Below are 16791 nucleotides of genomic sequence, written 5' to 3'. Positions count from 1 at the left end.
AATATAAGCCACACCTTTAAAATTAAAAGGAAAAAAGTCAATACCTGAATATAAGCTGCTCTCTTAAAATTCCGCAGGCATTCACACCCGTTCCGTTTTACCGTATGTCTGTTTCAGCAGCGATATTGTAAAAGCCAATTTTTGTTAGGTCGTGAATTTAAGCCGCACTTTGTAACTTTTCACACTCAGAATTTGGGGGGAAAGTGAGGCTTATATTCAGGGCAATATGGTAATACCTGGTTTTCAGGATTTCCACAGGCTGCCAATCTGCTACTGGGCCAAGTTCAAGGTTTGTGGAACTAACTTATAAGGGACTCTACATCTCAAGAGCGAGGTTTTTTGAGAGATCACCCTTCTATACCCAGTAGGCCACTGTGCTGTCCAGGAGAGTTTCTCCTTAAAATCACACCAACTCAAGAGGTGTGCTTTCAGTGTGGCTGCCCCTGTTCTGCAGAAAAAACATCCTCATTGAGAAATGAAAGGCACCCACTATCTGTACTTCCTGGGAACAGCTGAAGACATTTCTGTTTCAGCAAGATTTTCCACCAGGATGAAAAGGTCTCTCTGCCTCTAGCTGTTCATTTTGTACCGTTTCTAAAGCGTACTTTGCAACTGCTTTTAACAGTGTTTTTAGTTGTTCTTTTATGGAGTGTTTGTAAAGCACCTTGAGAAAAATGCAAAATACCATTCATCAATTACTAAACAACAACAGAGCATGCTAGGAAATGGCTGAAGGGATGGCTGAAGGGGAGGGAAATGGATGGGTTGTAACATTTCCTGATTTCATGTTGTCAATAAGATATATGACTGCGGGCTGGCACTAGATGTGGTTAAAAAGTCTCCAGAATGACTAATCAATACCAAAAACATTGCACAAGACCTGCAATTCCTCCCCACTTTTCAAGAAAAGCATGTGCAATGAAAGGAGCATTTGCAGGGTGCTTTAACAGTCCCCATTTGGTTTGACGACTTAATAATAAAACCCCTATTGATGGAAGATGAAAGGAAAGGGAACTCTTACTACATCGTCTGTGCAGTTCCCTCAAAGTGGTCTGAAGACAATGCAGGGATCCGAAAGTAAGCGTGCAATTCAGAAGTGTGCAAGCGAATCAATAAAAAGGCTTTATTTGTGTATTTGTGAGGATAGTATCAAGCTTGAGATCATCACAGAATTCAAGGACAGTAAATCTCATGAATCCCAGGCAATTCCCAGACTGCGCAAGGGGGCTTTCTGAACAGGATTAGTCCTTGGAAGTTACTTGCACTGAAGAAAACGAGGGATCTTTTTGGGTGAAGGTGCATAGGGCTGGTTTACAATTCAGGCTTCCTTTATACAGTGGTACCTAGGGTTAAGAACTTAATTCATCCTGGAGGTCCGTTCTTAACCTGAAGCTGTTCTTAACCTGAAGCACCACTTTAGCTAATGGGGCCTCCCGCTGCCGCCGGAGCACGATTTCTGTTCTCATCCTGAATCAAAGTTCTTAACCCGAGGTACTATTTCTTGGTTAGCGGAGTCTGTAACCTGAAACATCTGTAACCTGAAGCATCTGTAACCCAAGGTAGCACTGCAGATTGTAAAAATAATAATACAAGAGCTCCCAGAGTGCACAGAACAGAAGTGTTCATCACCATTCCCTCTAAAAGCAAACTTGGGGGTGGTGTGACAATCAATCTGAAAGCAAAACAGAGGCTCATGAAAAAGTCCTCATGAAAAAGCACCTGCATTTTAGTGTGGATTTCTCCTGATATACTTATTTTTTGCCTAATATTTTTAATATGTCATTTCCGCAAATATATGCGGAATATATGCTTTACCCCAGTATATTCAATTTTGGACACATTACTTGGCTAGACAACTGCACTGCAAAATCTGGAATATTTTGAAGGATGGCTGTGCTTCAGTTCTCATATTGTTTTGGAATGTGTAAATTAGGCAGGTTCGCCTTTAACGACAAACCAAGTCGAATTTCTCCCTCGTCCCTGTGGGTACGGTAGGGTATCTCACAGAACAGCCTAGCCATTGCATTCTGCGCTAGTTGCAACGTTGCCTTGAGCTCCCCGCCCCCTTTTTAAAGGAAAACTGGGGTAGAAACTGTGGAAGTTGTTTGATCTGGCGCGACCCCCGCTAATTGATTTACGATCCTCAATTAGCTCTTTACTGCCCGGCACACTTCTCCTGCCGCACGCTCTGCTCCGATCTCTCAGTCATGCCGTAGCAGAGATTACACAGCGGTGTAAAACTGTCATGTAGCTTGGCTTCCAGACAAACACACACAGTCCAGGTTTGTCTATTTACAGCTTTTATTCCAACATTTCTCAGGAATTTCCAGGACTATTTGCAGCCATGACAAAACTGCATCCTTTCCCCACAAAGTACCGAGTGGGACTGGCATACTCTTCCCAAGCTCCTCCCAAGCTTCCAAAATTGACGTCAGAATGGTGTGGCATCATGGGAAGAACTTAACCCGTTAAGTTCCAACCTCAACACCCCCCCTTGCTGCACCTTCTGACAAGACCTTTTTGAGCTCAACACCTTACCCTTTGCCTTGTGCTCCTTCCCAGCATCTTTCCCAGGCACCTGTTGAACCCTTTCAACACTCCCAGAATCACACTGTGCGACACTTTCCCACGCACCCGTGACCTGAAACCCCTCTGACCCACTTGGGCCAGCAGTTGTGTCTTCTCCGTCAGACTTGTCCCCCTCTGACTTGACAACCCGTCCGTGAGCTTTCTCCATTACGCTTACCGGAGATGAAGCCTCACACCTGGACATTCCTTTCACAACCCTTGGAGATGCCCAAACCTGCCCTGACCCCTGACCCTGGACCTGGTCCCCATCACCGGGTTCAGCCTCTGCCTCCCTCTCCTCCCCTTGAGGAGACTTTGCACCCGTCACCTGGTGACGTATTCCCTTTTCCTTGAAAAACTCCTCCAGAGCAGACCCAGTAAACTGTGACCCTCGGTCGCTCTTGAACCCTTGCACCCTGGTGGAGAACCTTCTCCCACATTTCCGGAGTTCACACCCTTTTGTGCACCTGTGCAACTTTTGCACATGACTGGGAACCTTAGCACACTGCACCTGTGCTTTTCCAGCATTTCCACCACCCTCCAGAGACGTTTTAAGAATGAAGAGATCATTCTGCCCCTTTTTAACCTTGGCAAGCATCCTCCCTCCTTTGGAGATTGTGCACACATCACCCTGAAAACAAACCGTAAATCCCTTTTTCAGTAAATAAGGCACAGATAAAAGACAGTGTTGCATCCCAGGAACAGTACAACACTCCAACGTTTCCTGTAAAATACAAAAATGCAAATTTACAGCATTAGTCATATTTCTTTTCTGTCCATTTGCAAACAGTACAGTTTTCCCGGCAGGAATTGCCGTGCAGTTCCACCTCTCGACAGCAGGTGTCTCTGGAATCAAATTGCGATTAGCTGCAGAGTCAATAACAAAACTTAGCTCTTGGCTTGTCCCACGGCTGTCTTCAGCCAACGCCAGACTAGCCGTGATTTGATAAGTCTCCTGACGTTGTTTTCCTCGTCCTTCTCTTGCGTTCCCACGCTGACCTCCCCTTCCAGACTTGTTCCCATGGAAACCCGACTGATTTCCATGGAAGGTGTCCTTGAAGCCTTCCTGTGCAGCTGCTCTCTGTGGGCAGTCTCTTTTGAGATGACTGTGAGATCCACACACGTAGCACTGACGAAATCCAGTGGAAAAACACTGCCTGGGGCTCCTCCCAGCTGGCCTGGCCCTCCTTCTTCCGGAAAAGCACTCCTTGCCAGATCCGCCCCCCCTGAACTGCCGCTCCATTCCAGCAGATTCAGTGGAAAACTTTTCAAACTTGCCTTTGGAACTTTCCGCCCCCCCGACTTGCTCACTAGCACTCCTTGAGGCTAAATCATCAGGAACAGGGGCTCCAGCCATCTCTAGGCTTTCAGCTTCCATCTGCTCTAGGCCTCCTGCTGAGCCTTCACACAGACGTTTCAGCACACTCCAGGCCTCACACGCAGATTCAACGTTTTCCAGGTGATGTTGCAAATTAGCATGAACACCTGCTCTCAACATGCAGACCTCAGCTCTCATAGCTTTCTCCCTCTGCATTTTCTCCTCCAGAGAAACAGACTTCAGCTTTCCTGCATCTCTGTCCACCAGTTGCACTGGTTCCCTCTGGGATATGTCCCAAACCTCCGTGGCTATGAACCACGCTCTCACCCATCTTGCCCAGGTATTCCACGCTTGGGCGGTGAGTTCCTCAAGCTGTTCAAACGGAGCTTGAATCACCTCCTGGCCATCTGCCATGTTCTCCCGTTCTCCCAAGTTGGCCCCAAGCTGTACTTACAAAAGCACCAGCTCTTCTGGCGTGGAGAAACGTTTCCTTGCTGCTCTCAGCTCACAGCTCCACAGCATTCAGCAACAGCGTCTTTCAGCTTGCTTGCTTGCTTGCTCCCGTGCTCCTCTGCTAGACACCGCAGATTTCTCAGCTCCCGGCAGCTCTTCCGTGACAGTTTTACGATAGGTGATTTAGGTTACCCATAACCTGTGGAAGTTGTTTGATCTGGCGCGACCCCCGCTAATTGATTTACGATCCTCAATTAGCTCTTTACTGCCCGGCACACTTCTCCTGCCGCACGCTCTGCTCCGATCTCTCAGTCACGCCGTAGCAGAGATTACACAGCGGTGTAAAACTGTCATGTAGCTTGGCTTCCAGACAAACACACACAGTCCAGGTTTGTCTATTTACAGCTTTTATTCCAACATTTCTCAGGAATTTCCAGGACTATTTGCAGCCATGACAAAACTGCATCCTTTCCCCACAAAGTACCGAGTGGGACTGGCATACTCTTCCCAAGCTCCTCCCAAGCTTCCAAAATTGACGTCAGAATGGTGTGGCATCATGGGAAGAACTTAACCCGTTAAGTTCCAACCTCAACAGAAACCTTCCAATCAAATAAGAGTGAAGGACTTCTTCCAAGCATCTAGGATCGGGGCTACACCTTCCATGAGACAAGGTGAAGCGACTGCCTCAGGTGGCAGGTTTCACAGGGGCAGCGGCAGCTGTGGCATGCTCCTTGGAGGCCAATGTTGCCACCTCTACAGCGGCCTCTTGGCAAATACATGGCCCTGCTGGGTCTCCTCTCAACCTTGTCCCCAGAGCAGATCTTTGTTCTCCATTTCTTCCCGATGTAGATCATCAGCCTCTTCCCCAGCAGATGTCTTGGATAATCCCTGTCTAGGATTATCCTGAGATAATGCAAATGAAGTGGTCTGAGAGCATTCTAAAGCAGCCTTCACCAGCTTGGAGACTTCCAAGTGTTTCAGACCACAACTCCCATCAGGGGCTGATGGGAGTTGTGGTCCAAAACACCCGGAAGACACCAGACTGGCAAGGGCTCTTCCCAAAGTGTCAGGAAGACCCTAACTGTGCTGGGCCCAGAGGTAACCCGAGCAACGCATTCCAGGCCCGGTCCCAAATCCAAGGGTTCCACGAGGAGTCAGTCCAACAGGACCAAGGCAGGACACAAGGCAGGAAACCAGGCAAGGTCAGGCACAGGATCACAGGCAGGTTCTGGCAAACAGCAATGTTGCTCCTGCAACCTGGGATGGGGTCCAGCAGCCTTTTATCTCTGTCGGGGTAACGGCCGGTCCTGATCCCCCGGTGACTCACCTCCCTGTCTCGCCCGAAGGCGAGCCCTCCTCCTGCGAGTACTCAGGTCTCTCCTTCTCTCAGACCTTAGTCTCTGCAGCTCGGGAGATGTTGGTGGGTTACTATACCCAGGGGCGCCTCAGTCTCCACTGACCCAACTGGTAGTGGAGCAGCTGTAAGTGATTACCCAGCTGGAGGCAGCAAGGTAATCTCTGCATCTGGAGCTGGTATTTGTTGCAGGGGAACCTGGGCAGACTGGGGCTCTTCAGAATCAGGCCCCAGACAAAGTTCAGCTGCCGCCTAAGGCAAAGGATCCGGTGTGGACTGAGACTCCTCTGGCTCCGAGAAAGAGTCCTAGGCCATCACACCAACCTTAACATCGAGACAATAACACTGACCTGCTTTGCTGAGCTGCAATAAGCAGAACTGCAGAAAAATCTGTGGCTTTGAACATTCTTAAGTGCTATGGGAATACTAGGCACGGTTATTATTTCTATTACTGCAGTGATGATGGATATATGAATTGCAGTCAGCTACAGATTATTATTATGCTACCTCCTCTCCCTACAGTTCTACTCTCTCTATATATAGATGTATATTCCTCCTGGGATAAATGCAGGACACAGTACAATTGTCCCCTATCTCCGCTGGTGCGAACCACCTTCAACAGTGAACTGGCCTGCGGTGAGAAGGAAAGCATTTTAAACGGATGAAGAAAGAGCAAGCAAAGGCAAACGAGAAAATGGGCTTTAACTCCCCACTTTTCAGAGAGAAAAAAGGACGACAGGATGTGCACAACTGGGTTTACTAAGATAAAGTTTTCCCCAAGTACCTTGGCTATGCACTCACAGAGAGGGTGATGGGCTCTTGTGGGCGTTGCTTTTTTGGAACGGCAATAAAACGTGACCTTTGAGACTCGTTTTTCACATTAAGGAGTTTGGAGTAGGAGGAGAGACTGCCCCAGGCTTTTCTCCTTGACACGGCGCCAAATGTGTCATCACAGAGCTTCAAGTGCTTGGGATGGGAACTTACAGAACGGCCATTTCTCCAACTCAACTTTTCATTAATGCTGATAAATCAAAAGCGGCTGACGCAACGGTCCACATGGCTGCAGCAGCATTAGTGCTTCCACCATGCACTCTGACCCGTAGCTTGTTGGTAGGCTATGGGAACATTCCCCCTGACCCATTTTCTAGACCCCTTCCTAGAACATTCATCTTTCATTACAGCAAAAGGCAAGTCTCTAGAAGGGCTCGGCGATATATCTGGTTTTCAACATCAGGATATATAACCAGATGAACATCACAATATATCATAATGTCTGATATAAGGATGGAACTATGTAGAGGTATTGGGCTGGCTTCATGGTTTTCCCCACACTGTGATTTTGTGTTACACACACACACACACACACACACACACACACAGTGATTTGCTATCTACTGCCAGGTCAAACATTATGAAATCAACATCATGATATGGATTTCAAACCGGTTTTGGATGATACAGTCATACCTTGGAAGCTGAACAGCTTAGTTACCGAATGTTTTGGCTCCTGAACATCACAAACCCGGAAGTGACTGTTCCGGTTTGGGAACTATTTTTGGAAGCCAAACATCCAACAGGGCTTCCGCAGCTTCCAACACAGCCAATCAGAAGCCACGCTTTCGGAAGTCGAATGGACTTCTGGAACGGATTCCGTTCGACTTCCAAGGTACGGCTGTATATCGATCAAATCTGGTCTCTAGCCCTTTGGCTCATGAAGATAAGGAAAAAGAAATATGCAGGCAGTGCCATGCAACTAGGAAACTTGGGTGATGGGGATGACAGGACATAAAAGAGGTATTGGCACAACTCCTCTGCCTGCCTCCTCCCCCCCAAAAAACCCAACAACACCACGTTAAGGTGTTGGTTTTTTAAAGTGGTGCTTCAGGTTAAGAACAGTTGCAAGTTAAGAATGGACCTCCGGAACAAATTAAGTACTTAACCCGAGGTACCACTGTATTCCCATTTTTGCCCTTATACAGGAATCCATGACAGTGTTCTCCAACACACACACACACACCAACCCCCAGTTATGCACAGGTCAACCACAAAGTCCCCACTCCCTGCAAAGCTTCTGCTACAAGTCAGGACCTTACCTTTCCGGAACAACTCCTGAAGGCTTTCCGCGCTTTGATTCAATACAGCCCATATTTCTTCTTCATGCAGTGGTCCTCCCCGAACCTCCAGGGCTTCAGCTAGTGACACATGCATGTTATCTGAGGAATCAAGACAAGATGACACTTGTTCAAGAATGTGCCAGGACTCCATTCAGGTCTTTCTGATGCGTACTATTTGCATAGAATTCGGGAGGAATTTTGCTCTGAAGGCAACAACAAGGGCAATTCAAACCTACCTCCAAAACACAATATTTAGATTCCTGAAAACGTCTTGCATGCAAAGGGCATACGAAGAGGGGTTGCTTCTAGTCAGAGTAGACAGTTTGAGACTTGACGGACCAAAGGTCTTATTGGGACTAAGGCAGTTCCATAGGTTCTATTCTCACATTAAATGCACTAAGCGGCATTTATTTACCTTTTTCCTTACAGAACTGCCCTGGCTAAGTTCTGCAACTGTAGGGTTAATTTTTCTGCTTGTATAACTCTTCCTCTCTCACACATCAGGGCTAGTAGCCCAGAGGCAGGCAGGGAAAAATAAGGAGATGTTTGGTACGCTGACTGACTCTCCAGACAAGGGTCTTTTCCCAGCTCTCCCTGGAGACACAGAGGATTGAACCTGTGACCTTCTGCATGCGAAGTATGTGGGGCTTTGCCATTGAGCTACAACCCCTCCCCTAATGCAGTCTGTCTGCAATTCACCAACTGCAAGTTGCTTGGACTGAAGTGTCAGGACAAAATCCAGAGCTTCTGTAGGGCCAGTACACTCACCAGGGCAAGACGGTTTGAACATATAACTGCACTGGCTGCCAATTTGTTTCCGGGCCTAATTTAAAGTACTGGTTTTGACCTATTAAGCCTCAGGACTGCAAGACCTCATGGACCTCTTCCTCCCACATGAACCAATCCAGACCCTGCGATCATCATCTGGTGCCCTTCTTAGTGTACCTTGTCCGTGAGAGGTCCAGAGGGAGGCAACACGAGAATGGCCTTTTCTGCGGTGGCTCCCCGCTTGTGGGGTACGTTCCCCATGGAAGCCTGCCTGGTGCTTTCATTATATATCTTAAGGTGTCTGGCTAATTAAAAAAATCTATGGCCTTTCAAACTGTAAGTTTTTGGTTGGTTGTTATACTTTTAGGTTTTCATATTGTAAACTACCCTGTGATCTCTGGATGAAGGGCAGTATAGAAATTTTAATAATGATAATGATAACCATAATGATAATGATAATGTGACCCAACTGGCTATTAGTGTCACCTGATCTCTGCTGATTCAGAAGCTGCAGTAGCACCACTTAGCCACTTGTAATGATGGCGCTACAGCACAGCTGAAAATAGACCAGCAATTCCCTCTGGGGAAACCATCCCTAAACATAACTGGTGTCGCCTGTTTTATAAATCTTATTGCCCAAGACAGTGATATACTAATGAGGTATTTTATGGGTAAGAACTTATTAAGCATCCAGCCAGCTGCTATCAAGAAAGCAGCTTTCAAGTTTCAACAGCTCCTCCGCTATCAAGACCTGTGTATGCTGGGGAAAGAGGAATCGCCTCTAAAACCAACCCCAGAACTTCTGCAACAAGAATTTAAAAACCTTCAGCCAGAATAAATTGTGCAAATACAACACATTTGAATGAGTTCTTCCTTTCACACAATTCATTCTGCTTTTGGAAGTCGCAACGACAGACAAGGAAGCTATGCAGGATACTGAAGCTCTGCTCCTTGGAAAAGTTACTCAGCACTTCATTTAGCACCAGGCACAGTAAATACCGTTTCAAGCATGTATTTTCAACTATAAGGAATAGCAACCTGCTTTCAAAAAAGAAAAGAAAAAAGAAATGCTGATATTCTGCAGCAAATACTATACAGTGGAACCTCGGTTGTTGAACGCTTCAGAAGTTGAATATTTTGGCTGTCGAACGGCGACAACCCAGAAGTGAATGTTTCCATTTTCGAACACGTCTCGGAAATCAAACAGCTTCCGAGGCGCTTTTCTCCATTTTTTCAATGGATTTTGTCGACCGACAATTGCACCCTGGTTATCGAATGTTTCAGAAGTCAAATGGTCTTCTGGAATGGATTATTTTCGACAACCGAGGTTCCGCTGTATTCTGAAGCCAAACTTATATACTGAAAGCACACTCAGTTTTCCAAGTGTGGACCTTAAGTGGTCAAAACCGAACCATCCACACACAACAGGGAGGTATCAACACCAAAATTTCCAGAAGTACATAACACTTTTAGAGTAAAAGCTTAAGGGACAAACTGCAGAACTGCCTATTGAGGACTGAGCACTCATTCTTCTGAGAGTATATGATGACTGTTGGGCCATGAATGCAATGAAATATATTGAAGAGGCTGTGGCTAACTGGAAGGAGCCCTGAGCAAGAAGAACTTCTGAGAGAGGCTCTAGAGTGCTTCAGGTGGCACATATTAAATCCGACTTGAGTCGTGGGTTTTGTCCTCCTGTGCTGGTATTTCCAGGTTGAAAGTCTGAACCTTTGTGACTAAACAGAAGTGAAAGCTCATGTTTTAATAGCCTGAGTTCACTTGTACGCCTAGAGCCATTTCATACTTGCTTGTAATCCCATCATCATGTACTGCCAAGAATTATATGCCACAGATGTATTACTGGAGAAAAGAATGGTAAAGACATAAAAACCACCAGTTTGACAATGATGCTGTTTCTTAAAAGCCCTTTATTTCTGCCATAAAACTACCCTGACAGTGTTTGCTTGATTTGATAATAGATATGGATCTATGCTGAATGAAAAGGGATGTGGGTGGCGCTGTGGGGTAAACCACAGAGCCTAGGACTTGCTGATCAGAAGATCGCAGTCGGGGTGAGCTCCCGTTGCTCAGTCCCTGCTCCTGCCAACCAAGCAATTCGAAAGCACGTCCAAGTGCAAGTAGATAAATAGGTACCGCTCCGGTGGGAAGGTAAATGGCATTTCTGTGCGCTGCTCTGGTTCGCCAGAAGTGGCTTAGTTACGCTGGCCACATGACCCGGAAGCTATACACCGGCTCCCTCAGCCAATAAAGCGAGATGAGCGCCGCAACCCCAGAGTCGGCCAGGACTGGACCTAATGGTCAGGGGTCCCTTTACCTATGAGAAAAGTGAACTCATACAACTTTTGATGCCCCACATGGCAAGTTTGGCTATAATATATCAGGGATGGGGGAAGAAAATTAAACAAGTTGAAGGTTTTGTTTTTTTAATTGAACCAAAGAACCACAGAATTTAAGAGTTGAAAAGAAATCCCAAGGTCATCTACTCCAACCCCTTGCAATGCAGCAAACACAGCTAAAGAACCCCAGACATCATCATCATCATCATCATCATCATCATCATCATCATATATTATTTTGACCCCGCCCATCTGGATGGGTTTCCCCAGCCACTCTGGGTGGCTTCCAACAAAAGATTAAAAATACATTAAAACATCAGTCATTAAAAACTTCCCTAAACAGGGCTGCCTTTAGATGTCTTCTAAAACAGATCTAGACAGATCACCACCTAACCTTTGTCCATGATAAGAAAGCCATGATAAGAAGTTAATCGACACGATATAATGATAAAAGGAATACCATGGAAAATAATGGATCATCATAAACCAACTAGTGTTGGAAATATATATAGCACAACTGAAAGAAACAAAGGTTTTCAGTCATGTTGCCCATACAGGCTGTGGCTATATGGGCCAATAATCTGAATAGGCACCTTCCTATGTTTCCCTACACGTTTCCAATACTGGCAGCTCATTCAGCACAGTGTCACACACTATTGAAAGAGCAGCCCCTTCAACAGCCTGGCTTTGGCCTTCTGCCATACCTGCAGCATCCAAACCAACCTTGAAAGATGTTCCACATGCAGCGCATTGCCATAATCCAATCTGGAGGAGGCGACCAATGCCTGGACCAATGCCACAACTAAAGCATCCCAATCCAGGAATGGACATAACTGTTGGTACCAGTCAAAGATGGAAGAAGGCACTCCTAGACATTGAAACTACATCCAGTGTCAAACACGTATCCAAGAGCACCTGCCAAGCTATGCACCTGTTCCTTCAGAGTCAACCCTCATCCAAAACAGGCAATTTCCCTGACTTGAAAACCACTCACTCACATAACCTCCGTTGTACTAAGATTCAAAGCTCAGTTTAATTACCCTCATGCAACCCATACAGCTCCTGAGAAGCCACACCTGATTCGAATTTTATGGAGATGTAGAGTTACGTGTCCTTCGTGTGTTCATGACACCGTTCTTCAAACTCTGCTCCCAATGGCTTCATGTAGATGATAAACAGCAAGGGAAAGGAAAAAAACTGTGCCCTGCAAACCCTATAGCGTAACTGACCATGGCCTGAAGAGCACTCCCCAGATACCACAATCTGGAACTGACCCTGGAGATAGGAGTGGAGCCACTGCAAAATAGTACCCAGAATACCCATCCCACAAACCTGATCTGGGAGGATACCATGGTAGGTATTATTCAAATCCAACAATGAGATCTAGGAAAAGAAGCACAGACGCTCTCGCCTTGTCTTGTGCATTAACTAGCTTACCAATGCCAGGAAGTGTGTGTTATCAGCAGCACAGCCTCATTTACTGGTCATTGTAATTATTTTGCTTTTATGTTATTACATCACTGTCTGTTCTTTTTGCATTTTATTTTTCTCCCAATGTTCCCTCCCACACAAACTCTCAGCTATGTGCATATATTGTTGGTTTTTTTAAGTGTTTGTTTGTAATTGGTTTAAAGGAATAAAAGAAGAATTCCCTGGATGCCTAGATCCAGGTTTGGGACATACACTCTCTTGGGAAGAGAGCCCCAGCAGAGCAAATCACAAAACATGCAAGAAGGTAAAGCTTGGAAATAAAGGCTGATAGACCTTTAAGATATTCCCTTCTAAATTCTTTCCAAAATTCCCCTTACTTCCCTAGGCATAGAAATATAGACAACATGCTTGGTCAGTTAAAAATGTTTACTTGCAAACTTTTCAAAGGTCAGATTGATGTGCTTTTCAATACAGCAGCAAGAAAAGACAGGCAGCAAAACAGTTTAAAAAAGGTAAGAGTTTCTTAATTATTTGTATAGAAACACAAATTATAGAAATACGGTCTAAGCTTGGAACAACTAACCCATACGTACTTTCTGATCAGAGTCACATGGTGGAAGAGAATGAACAAAGGCTTTGGTAACCCTTCCTCTCAAGGTGAGGGGGCGTGACCTAGTTAAGTCTGGCAGAACTGCTTACTCTATGGTCTTAACCCTTTCACGCATTAACTAGAGCTAAGCATGCTCGTTATATGAGACTGATATTTATCCCACATACTGTATATGTCTGCCAATCCGGAATTACACTTCATGCACTGGCAAAGTAGACTGCGGCCCACAAATGTTTATGCCACGGTGAATTTATTACTCTTAAAGCAGCCACAAGACACTTTGTTGTTTAAGCTTCGACAGGCTAACACAGCTACCCCTCTAGGAAAAAAAAAGGCAATATTAGTTAGCCTTAACCTCTAATGATTATACAAGGAACAATAGCTAAAGCAAATGAAGGTTGTTAATGGCAATAGCATTGTAGCAGATAGAAAGGCACAAGACACATGCTAGATCTCCAAGCTATGCTTTGGAGTGTTGTGCCTGTACTGAACCTCTTGGAAGTAAAGGCAGAAGAGGAGAAAGTCAGTCAAGGAAAGTCAGAATGCAAACAGATTATCTAAAATGTACTTAACAATACTAGATGGTTGTTGGAGATGTATGAAGGCCAAAGGTAACTTTTCGTGCAAATGGTGGGGTTGCTGCTTAATTAAAGAATGCAGTTTTATTTCCAAGTAAATAAAATTATAACTGGTTGTCCTTTTACTCAGTTGACGCTGAAAGAAAACCCCACATGTACACTATATAAAAGAATATACAGTGGTACCTCAGGTTAAGTACTTAATTCGTTCCGGAGGTCCGTACTTAACCTGAAACTGTTCTTAACCTGAAGCACCACTTTAGCTAATGGGCCTCCTGCTGCTGCCGCGCCACCGGAGCACGATTTCTGTTCTCATCCTGAAGCAAAGTTCTTAACCTGAGGTACTATTTCTGGGTTAGCGAAGTCTGTAACCTGAAGCGTATGTAACCTGAAGTGTATGTAACCTGAGGTACCACTGTAAACCTCAAGACCCCACCCTTCTTCTCCCCCTCCTCTTCCCCAACCTTATACTGTAAAGGAAAAGGTAAAGGTACCCCTGACCATTAGGTCCACTTGTGGACGACTCTGGGGTTGTGGCGCTCATCTCGCTCTATAAGCCGAGGGAGTCGGCATTTGTCCGCAGACAGTTTTTCTGGGTCACATGGCCAGCATGGCGAAGCCGCTTCTGGTGAACCAGAGCAGCGCACGGAAACGGCGTTTACCTTCCCGCCGGAGCGGTACCTATTTATTTACTTGCACTTTGAGGTGCTTTCGAACTGCTAGGTGGGCAGGAGCTGGGACCGAACAACAGGAGTTCACCCTGTCGCCGGGATTCGAACTGCTGACCTTCTGATCAGCAAGCCCAAGAGACTCAGTGGTTTAGACCACAGCGCCACCCGCATCCACTTTATACTGTACACAACACTAATGTATCACAACAAATGTAACTGATTTGTAAGAAAGACTGCATAACCTGAAAAAAGAGATGAGGCATGTACTTTGTAAACCAAGGAATTCTTCAAAAATATTAATAATAAAATAGCTGGTTGTCCTTGCAGTCGATCTGGTAATGATTTTGGAATAAGGTAAAACTTAAGGGCAGAGCAGTGCATGGGAAACCAATAGAATGCCCTCATCAGACCAAAGGAAGAAAAATCTGGGGCTTAATAGTACTGAATAAAATGATATAAACAATTACGGGATGGAAGAATTGACTCAACAGAAACATTTAGAAAAACCGGCTTCCTTTTATTCTTCACTGGATCAGGCATCACACAAGGGGAGTCTGTGTTGCTGGATCCTCTAAACATGATGCAATATATTTACTGAATGCATTTTCGCTTATGAATGTGATTATGAAAATGTGATATTTTAATTTTTTTAGAAAAAGGAAGTCAGAACGAATAGGTGGTTCTTGGGGAGTTGGCTGAACATAGTGATAAGAAGATTATGCTGGTGGGAAACCAAGTAGAAAATGACATTAAAATGTGCATAAGCGCTTTTCAAACTCTTTAAGCATTAACTAGATCAGCAGGATCAGGACTATAGTGTGTGCGGGGGGAAGGGTTAACCATCTCCACGAGTGCCCAAAATAGGAATGCTAAGGGGAACCCTGCTGAATAAGACCTAAGGCTCATCTAGCATCTTGTTCTCAAAATGGCCAACCAGAGGCACCTGGGAACCAAGAACACAACAGCCCTTGGTTTCCAGTAACTAGTATTCCATGTGTGTTGTCTTCTGACATTGCTAATGACACCCAGTCATCATGACCAGCATCCACTGATAGGCTTATCTTTCAGGAATCTGTCTAATTCCCCTTTAAAGGCATCCAGGTTGGGGAATATCAGGGGTCTCGGAAAATTCCAATGGAAACAGAAATGGGAGTGGAAATTGCCAATGTTTCCTTATTCATCCCATGTCGGGAACAGAATTCAATCCAGGAAATACAGCGGTACCTCAGGTTACAAACACTTCAGGTTACAGCAGTGGCGTAGCGTGGGTTGTCAGCACCCGGGGCAAGGCAAGTAATTTGCGCCCCCTAACCCGTGGATTTGCACCCCCTAACCCGTGGATTTGCGCCCCCTAACCCTAACCCCCAGATGTTGCACCCGGTGCGGCCAGCCCCCCTGCACCCCCCACACTATGCCACTGGGGTACAGACTCCGCTAACCCGGAAGTAGTACCTCAGGTTAAGAACTTTACCTCAGGATGAAAAGAGAAATCATGCACCGGCGTCAGCAGGAGGCCCCATTAGCTAAAGTGGTACCTCAGGTTAAGAACGGTTTTAGGTTAAGAACGGAATTAAGTTCGTAACCAGAGGTACCACTGTATAGTCTTCGCTGCTGCCGTTGTTTTCAGTCCATGTGAGATGTAATTGGGTATGCTTTCCTTCCATTTGCATTGTGTGCGCTTTTGCAGGGTAGCACGGCAGCAAAAGATGGCGCCTTTCGCTGCCGTGGTGCCCAGCAAACCAGCTGACTGCAGCCAAGTAGGTGGAGATGCTAGGTGCCAAAAGCGGGCTCCCAGACATCTCCATCCAGCCGCAAAAGACCAACTGCCAGTTGTGAAATGCGACTGGCGCCCAGCTAATTTCGAATGTTGCTTGGGACTACAATTCCAGTCGTCCCTGACTGTTAGCTGGCTGGGGCTGATGGGAGTTGGAGTCCAGCAGCATCTAGAGAGCACCGCATTGGCTACTCCTGTTGCTCTTAGCCAATAGCTTTTGAAATATGAGGACCGCATCCCTAGGGAATGCAGGGAATACACAACATCAATTCTTGCGACACTTCTTCACGACACTCCAGTTAATCACTGCCAAGCAGAGCGCTGCATCACACTCCTCTCTTGCACACTGATCACAGAACTAGAGCATTACCTTTTCTCAGAAGTGGATTCACTAATGCCAAAGCGATTTCACAATGGGCAAACGACAAGCTTTCCCCCCATGAAACACACCCACTTCTTTTTTTAATTATTATTTCCCAGATTCACCTGGGAACGAGACAAACTTGTTTCTGGACGTTTTGTGTGTAACCAATTGGCACGTTCTAATCCCAAACTCCTGTTGTTCTAATAACAGCCTTAAAAAAAAGAAATAGTAGAAAGGGGTAGGGGGAAGGAGTATTTTGGAACACTCACTTCAAGCATTGAACTTCCAACAATGCCACGTTTAGCCAACACACTGCACCTTATCCTAAATTGCTATTCAACAAACTCTATACAATTTCAACTACAAAGGCAAGTTTGATTCTTGTAAAAGCGAATTGCCCTTGTAAGTAATCACAGGGTTCTTGAATCGCG

At 45.6% G+C, this 16791-nt stretch overlaps 1 protein-coding gene across 6 annotated transcripts in view; it reads right to left on the bottom strand.

The window, feature by feature from the left end:
* Positions 1–16791, bottom strand: part of PTPN13 (protein tyrosine phosphatase non-receptor type 13) — a 172333-nt gene that overhangs the window by 117664 nt on the left and 37878 nt on the right. For all 6 annotated transcript variants that reach the window (XM_082236237.1, XM_082236238.1, XM_082236240.1 and 3 more), the window contains exon 2: positions 7787–7906. In XM_082236237.1, the coding sequence (XP_082092363.1) occupies positions 7787–7901 (115 nt within the window). In that variant the 5' untranslated portion in view covers positions 7902–7906. The remainder of the gene's footprint in view (positions 1–7786; positions 7907–16791) is intronic.

This window comes from Podarcis vaucheri (assembly GCF_965113315.1).
Source record: "Podarcis vaucheri genome assembly, chromosome: 9".
NCBI classification, from domain to species: Eukaryota; Metazoa; Chordata; class Lepidosauria; order Squamata; family Lacertidae; genus Podarcis; species Podarcis vaucheri.
This window is presented reverse-complemented; position numbering and strand designations above follow the sequence as displayed.